This window comes from Papaver somniferum, chromosome 6 (assembly GCF_003573695.1).
Source record: "Papaver somniferum cultivar HN1 chromosome 6, ASM357369v1, whole genome shotgun sequence".
Classification (NCBI taxonomy): Eukaryota; Viridiplantae; Streptophyta; class Magnoliopsida; order Ranunculales; family Papaveraceae; genus Papaver; species Papaver somniferum.
Genome location: NC_039363.1, coordinates 65,713,281 through 65,721,087, shown reverse-complemented (window position 1 = coordinate 65,721,087; position 7,807 = coordinate 65,713,281). Strand labels below are relative to the sequence as shown.

The window sequence follows — 7,807 nt, the reverse complement described above, 5'->3', positions numbered from 1 at the left end:
TACGAAAATAATGAGAAATCCAAAAGTTCGGTTCGTTCGCAAAAATATTAAGTTTTCTTTGTAACCGAACTCTACCTAATTCGTCAAGAAATAAATTTCGTAGTAAGCGAACGTTTGCCTAATTGCATATATGCATATATAAGCCCAGTTCGGTTGATTCGGAAAATATGTTGAAGTTTGCGAACCAACTGAACTTCTAATACTAGGTTACTTTTAACCTGCAGTTCGGTTGGGAACTTGGTTGTGTTGAAGTTTGCGAACTAATACATACCTCTGTAAATCTTATTACTAAAGTTCGGCTACCTGCGTGTTTGAAGAAAGAAACCGAACTCTGTGTTCGGTTATATGTTCTTGACATTTATTAACCGAACTCCGTGTTCAGTTACCTGTTCTTCACACTTGGTAACCGAACTACCTGAACCTAGCAGGAATTTTTTATAAAAATTTACAGTTTTATGAATATTTGGACCAATTCAACCACCATTATCTAAGTTTGAAGCATACTTGGGTACCCAAATACTCTTCCTCCGGTTGTGGTTGGTAAAATCCATCATTTTCATCTTGAGATTGAGTTTGTGGAAAAATACATTCACCATCTAAGAAATAACTCATATCTAGATCATTGTGAAGATTAACAAATACTCTAGGAGAGGATGGAGATGAAGAATCAGATGAGCTATCATCAATTGAATACTCAAGCTTAGTAAATTGGAAAAAAAATATTTTCCATGTTTCTCTTCTTAATCTTCTCTAATTTTACTCTCTCAATAATTCTACTTCTTTAGCTTAATCATTTCACTAATGATTTCACTAATCATTACTCAGAATTAATCAGGAGGGTAGTTTAGATATTAATATAAATATCTAGATAAGGAGTCACCTAAATTTACTTCTAAATGTCTTACTAAAAATAGAACCATAGTCCCAAAAAAAATCATCATACCAAAAAACCATTCTTTTAGCATGTGCAATAGCTGGAATTTCATTTGTAACTCAATGCACAACCCCCCGTCATGCCCACTAGCCACTCTTTTTCTGCTTCTTAAGCATATATATATAGCTGATTGAAAACAACACGTGTGGTATTTATGATTTTGGGCATTCGAAATGGTCATCAAGAACCATCTAAGACTGATAGAGGTCTTGAATCTTGATAAAAATTTAGGAGTTTTGGGAGCTTAATTAATACATGAGAGAATAACTTCTTGTTTTTAGGGGTTTTCCCTGTGCTAAGAGAATTAATTGGTGTTCAAATATGTGTCTGAGTTCCAAAAATTGTCGCGGCCTTCGGCCGCTTTGGTGACGATTATATATTAGCCCCACCCGTCAAAAATTCTGTGTCTGTCACTACTTAAGCGGAGCCTCATGCAAGGAAATCAGATAAAGTTAATAATATAAGTCCAAATTAAAGATTTATCATTCCATTTCCAACTTTGATCATTACTATTAAAAAAGTAAACATACGAAACTATAGTCAATGATAAGATGTAACTTTTTAGTATTTTCCTCGAACTATATACAAAAAAAGTAATGCTCTCCTCACGTCTCCTTTTTACTGAATGCACCAAACAATCAACGTTATGATGATACTGACTAAATAATCTTTGAATACCAAACAAAAAATCCCCTTCTTTTTGGTCGGTTGAATCTCTTCCAAATTATCGCGTACAGATTTCATTCATAATTTATTTATTTTAAAGAATCAGCTATTATTTGATAGATCTGATGTGAAATTGATTTGCCAAGAATTTGATTCATGATTTTAAGGATCACGAATGGTTGATTAAGCTGCTGTTGGCTAAATTATCAAGTATGATTCTGAATTCATAGAAGTTTGTTTTTTTTTGCGTGTTTTTTTAGGGCTTCTACCGACGTTGTATGGGAGAAAGGTTTGATTTTTATTGGTTTTGGTGGGAAGCCCTATGAGAAATCGATGAAATGAAAGAGGAGAAGAATCAATGGATATGACAAGAGCAATCGTAAGGATTTTGGTGGTTTTGGTTTGTATTTTGGGGACAACATGTGCTCAAGGAAGAAAAGGAACAGGCAATTCTGAATTTCTATCGACTGATGAAGATTCTTCTTCCTCGTACTTGGATGAAGATACGGTAGGAGCTTGAAACCCTTTTTAGGTTTTGATTTTTCTCTTTCTAGTCTTTAGTTGTTGCTTTTAGCTTTTTCCGAGGTAGCAGAATCTATTGATTATGATATAAGAATTAATTAGTACAAATTGCTTTATTACTGATTTTTATTCATGTTTGTCATTGATTAATTTGGTTGGTACAACAGTGATTGCGTTAAAACCTTAGTAGTTGCAAGATTACAATCTGAGAACTTTGGCAAAACTTGAGAGAACATGTATTACTGATTCACTAACTTACTGATCCTATCATGATGCATTTAGCCTTCTGCAAAATTCATTTTGAGATCGCTATGAATCTTGCAAACCTGAAAAGAAAACCCTAATGCACCCACCAAAATAATCATAGAGATGCATGAACGAACTCATGAACCAATTTAAGATAGAGTACATGGGAGGATAGAGAAAAGTTAGTGTTTTGAGATAGGCAATATGTACCACTATTCTATATTATAGCAATGCTTAATTGGCTGAAGACGTTTAATTGCAGGTGGAGAACTTATGGATCAATTGTAGGCTACATAAGATGCAAATGCAGGAAACGTATGATAGGTTTGACTTCTGTTTTCCTGAAGATTTTCCAATTGGCTCAGACTCCGGAAACCAGGTTCTAACGAAACAGAACCTACACAAAGCTATCAGTCTCCTGCCACTCGAAATGAAACAGGATCTTGTGGATTGTTTGCAAAAGCATAGTAATGCATGTCAAATGTCTGGAGAAGAGGATGACTCCGACACTTGGTACACTAAATATCTACAACCTGTTCTCGAGTGGTCTGCTGCTTCAAGACGATTCTTGGCTGCTGATTCACTTGTAATAGGAGCTTCAGCTTCACCTTCTCCTTCTCCAGGTGTTCAGTCTTCACACAGCGGTCCATCGCGGTCTCCTGGTCACTCCTCGGGAAAACAAATTGTCTCACCTTCCAGTTCAAATGCGCAACATTCAGATGGTGCACATTCTCCTAAGAAACCACAAAGCAAATCGAGTTCTTCCTCAAAAAAACAGAATAATCAAAAATCTATTGCTGTTGCTGTTTCTGTTACGGCAGCAACAACATTCATCTTTGCTGCGCTCCTCTTTTGTTGCTATCAAAAATGTAGGAAGAGTTACTCAGGAGATGGACTGAAAGATGATCGTCCCCTTTTGACTTTAAGCTTAAGCGATTTCTCTGTTGGTATGTGTAACAGAATCTGGTCATGTATATAGTTAGGCATTATTAACTGGAACCGTAGTTGTATATTCATCAGGTTCTTGGTTTTTGCAGGTTCCTCACAGAAGTCTTCTACTTATGTCAAAAAGGATGAGTTTGGAATTCTATCTTCTGGGAATCGACATGGAAGGTCTTCATCTATGGATAGCAATTTGTCCATAGATTCTGATACTCTTAATACGGACGCTCCCTTATCAGGATATACTGCATCTGGTGGCACCGTACCATCTCACTCACATTTGAAGCCACCTCCTGGGAGGGTTGTTCCTCCTCCTCCTGGGAGTGCTCTTCCACCTCCTCCTGGGAGACCTAGTCCACCTCTTCCTGGTAGTGCTGTTCCTCCATCAACTGGAAAACCACCTCCTGGGCTGCCACCACCACCTCCACGAGCAACACCACCTCCGGGACCGCCGCCGCCGCCGCCACCTAAAGCATCAGGTCTCAAACCTGGTTCTCGTCCACCGCCACCTCCAATAAGTACAGGACCTCGTCCACGACCATCTGGCGTTACCAAAGTGCCTGAACCTCCTTCCAAAGAAAATGGTGTACAGGATGAGTCTGAAGCTCCAAAGACAAAGCTAAAGCCCTTCTTCTGGGACAAAGTTCTCGCAAACCCTGACCATTCAATGGTCTGGCATCAGATTAATTCCGGGTCGTTCCAGTAAGGTTCTATATCCTTATCGTTTGTTTATGGAGGATTATATTTTAACTACAGCCTCTCTAGTAGATTGGTAAATATGTGGGGTGGTAATACCCCCGACCTGAGGTCGTAACTCTTCTACGTCCTAATTTACTAATAAAGAAGTCTTTTTTAAGTGGTAGGATATATCATAACTGATAATTTTGGCTTTACAGGTTTAATGAAGAGATGATAGAAAACCTCTTTGGTTACAGTGCTACTGAGAAGAGCAAAAATGATCGCAAGAAAGAGTTGGCAGCCCAAGATCCGGCTACGCAGTTTATTCAGATTATTGATCCTAAGAAGGCACAAAATTTGTCAATTCTTCTCCGAGCATTGAATGTAACAACTGAAGAAGTATGTGATGCACTTACTCAAGGTAATCTTCTTATAGCTATCTCTATTCAAAAAAACAACTCGCAATGTTAGAGAAGAAAAACCACATTGTGCAATGATCTTTGAGAGAAGCACTCTTGAAGACAGTACAGTTAGTTTTAGGGTAGAATTGTAAATGATGCTTTTGATTTTTGTTGCCGGTGCCTGTGAATTACCTCCAATATGTCTTTTGTTACTACAGCCGTTCTCTGTCATTCTCCTCAAACATTCTATTTTCATTAATACCCGTTAATTACTGATTACAACTACCTTAGGTCTTGATACATTGTTAATGTGTTGTATCTTTTCTAAATCAGGAAATGAGCTTCCTGTGGAACTCCTTCAAACCTTGTTGAAGATGGCACCAACAGCAGATGAAGAACTAAAGCTTAGGCTTTTCAATGGCGAGATTTCCCAACTGGGACCTGCAGAGCGGTTCCTTAAGGTCTTGGTAGAAATCCCGTTTGCTTTTAAGAGAATGGACTCATTGCTTTTTATGATATCTCTTGAAGAGGAAGTCACAGGAGTCAAAGAGTCCTTGGAAACTTTAGAGGTAACCCTCAATCACTTACTAATAATTCTTGTCGTCATGCTTAACCTCATTGTTTGATGATTGGTGTATTAGTGAGTCATTTTTGTACTTGTTGTGTTTGCCTCTCTTGCTTGCTAATAGCCTTCTTCTGTCCATTTATAAGAGCTATTCCAACCAGTGATAAAAGGAGGTGAATAGAAAATCGTAGATCGTAGATGGTTAAACCAGTTATGAATGTGACTGTTCTGTAGGCTCATATATCTAGTTCCTCCACATGTAGAATATCAGGCTTCTGTTGATATATGATGTGTTGTACTATTTTGATGAACCTTTAATTGTTATATCTTCTTGTCTACAATTCCTGTTCCCAGTTAATATTATAAACTTGAAAATTTTATCCTGTAGATAGCTTGCACGGAACTAAGGAATAGCAGGCTATTTCTCAAACTCTTAGAAGCCGTTCTCAAAACTGGCAACCGGATGAATGATGGTACTTTCCGTGGTCGTGCACAGGCCTTCAAACTTGACACACTCCTAAAACTGTCTGATGTCAAGGGAACAGATGGTAAGACCACGCTCTTGCAGTTCGTTGTCCAAGAGATAATTCGGTCCGAAGGTCGAAGGGCTATGCGTGCAACACGCGAGAGCCTGAGCACGAGCAGTGTGCAGTCAGAAGATCTCATGGAGGATGAGTCCCCCGTCACAGTGGAAAAATACCGCAGCCGAGGTTTACAGGTGGTTTCGGGGTTGTCTAATGAGCTCGAGAACGTTAAGAAGGCAGCAGTGCTGGATGCTGATGGCATAACAAACACGGTTCTTAAACTCGGAATGGCATTGTCTAGAAGCAAGGAGTTCCTGAGCAAAGAATTGAAAGACTTTAACGATGATGCTGGGTTCCTTCAGTCCCTCCAGAGTTTCATAAAAAGTGCTGAGGGAGAGGTAACTTGGCTGGTGGAAGAAGAAAAAAGAATCATGGCCAAGGTGAAGAGTACTGCAGATTACTTTCATGGTCATGCAGGAAAGGACGAGGGATTGCGGTTGTTTGTGATTGTTGGAGATTTCCTGATAATGTTAGATAAGTCGTGCAAAGACGTGAAAGATACATCGAATTACAGGCAGTCAAGAATGCAAATGAATAAGGATTCTCCAAGTCCAAGTCCACGAACTCAACCTAGTCCAGATCTACAACAACGGTTCTTTCCTGCAATTACAGAACGGCGGATGAACAACTCCAGTTCTGATGAAGATGACTGATGTCTTTACTTAGTATGCCACCAGCAGCAGGTATGTTTATTGGCTCTCCGTCCACAAGGAATCTGTTTCATCCCTACACTGGTTATTCTCTTTATACATGCAACACAGTGTCTGCCCAAAGATTAATTAGTTCAGAATTTTGTTCACAGGTGGCTCTTGTAAAATTGGTTAGCGTAAATTATGCCGGATGCGGATGAGGGAGGGTTATAAGTCTCTCTCAAAAATGCTTTGCTGTGCAGAGGTTTATGTAGAATATTTTTCTTTTTACATCCCTGTGGTTCAAATTTTGTAGATTTTTATGTAGTTGATTATAATTTATTGTAGATCTTTTCTTTTCAAGTTAAAGGGGATGAGAATTCACAACATAGTATATGTTTCACTTGTTAGAGTTTTTAGTAGTCACTTTTTGTACCAAATACCCATCTCTCAGTAAAGTTTTTCTTCCTGATTTTTTAGGGGATATATAACAAATAAAAACAAGAACTGAAGCAAGGAAATGAACCAAACAAAGGGATTGTAACAATTCTTCATTAATAATAGTTGATAAGAACAAACGATTTTCCCAACATAATATTCACATTCACATCCATGGAATATTCAATAAGATAGCTAAAATAAACTGACTGACTACATTGAAAGATCTACCTCTGTGATTACATTTAGTTGTCATCATCATCATGGGATGATTTACTAGAAGCAGCAGATTTCTTGGGAAGAAGAAGGGTATGAATATTAGGCATAACTCCACCATTAGCAATTGTAACTGTACCAAGTAACTTGCTTAATTCTTCATCATTTCTCACAGCTAATTGAATATGTCTTGGTACAATTCTTGTCTTCTTGTTATCTCTTGCAGCATTTCCAGCCAATTCCAAAACCTAAATAATAAAACAAAACAAAATTAGTAACTGAAATTAATTGATTAAAACCAGATCCATTAGTTCGAGAGAGATAGAGAGAGTTATTATACCTCAGCAGCGAGATATTCAAGAACAGCAGCAAGATAAACAGGAGCACCAGCACCAACACGTTCAGCATATTTACCAGCTTTCAAGAAACGAGCGATACGACCAACTGGGAATTGAAGACCAGCTTTACTACTTCTTGTTTGTGCCTTTTTAGATCCAGCAGATGCTCCTAGGGTTTTTCCTCGTCCTGCCATGGCTAAGTTCTAAATTTCTTCTTTGAAAATTTTCAGAAAGTGAAGATAGAAGGGAACAGAGAGAGAATCACGGAGAAAATGTGGTTTTGAAATCTCTAGGTCTGGTCTGGTGTAGACCTGAGATGTATTTATACTGGATGGTAATGTACGAGAACCAATCAGCGCAACTCATATGGATCGAAGAATTTTAATATTTGATTAATATAATGAACGGTCAGATGATAGATATTTTTTACTGTTGTGTACGAGGACTAATCACGTCAAGTCATACGGATCGAGAGACAACCCGTCGATTCAATATTAATCAACGGTCAGAATGTTAAAATTTTCTTATTTGTTGTGGACGAGGACCAATCACGTCAAGTTATTCGGATCCGAGAAACAACCCGTCGATTTAATATTATAATCGACGGTCAGACTGCTCCTCTGTCTTACTTTTTGGTATTGTTATGCA

At 38.2% G+C, this 7,807-nt stretch overlaps 2 protein-coding genes across 2 annotated transcripts; one reads left to right on the top strand and one right to left on the bottom strand.

Annotated features, from left to right (window-relative positions):
• Window positions 1–1,493: 1,493 nt before the first annotated feature.
• On the top strand, window positions 1,494–6,625 carry LOC113287821 (formin-like protein 5). The gene is made up of 8 exons (XM_026536666.1): window positions 1,494–1,637; window positions 1,861–2,108; window positions 2,631–3,315; window positions 3,406–4,012; window positions 4,207–4,409; window positions 4,723–4,958; window positions 5,343–6,221; window positions 6,341–6,625. Exons 2-7 carry the CDS (start codon window positions 1,959–1,961, stop codon window positions 6,189–6,191), a joined length of 2,730 nt encoding a protein of 909 aa, XP_026392451.1. The 5' UTR covers window positions 1,494–1,637; window positions 1,861–1,958; the 3' UTR covers window positions 6,192–6,221; window positions 6,341–6,625.
• A 76-nt stretch (window positions 6,626–6,701) lies between these two features.
• On the bottom strand, window positions 6,702–7,464 carry LOC113287822 (probable histone H2A.1). Its single transcript, XM_026536667.1, has 2 exons — window positions 7,162–7,464; window positions 6,702–7,069 (listed from the first exon to the last, which is right to left on the bottom strand). Exons 1-2 carry the CDS (start codon window positions 7,351–7,353, stop codon window positions 6,851–6,853), a joined length of 411 nt encoding a protein of 136 aa, XP_026392452.1. The 5' UTR covers window positions 7,354–7,464; the 3' UTR covers window positions 6,702–6,850.
• Between the last annotated feature and the right edge of the window lie 343 nt (window positions 7,465–7,807).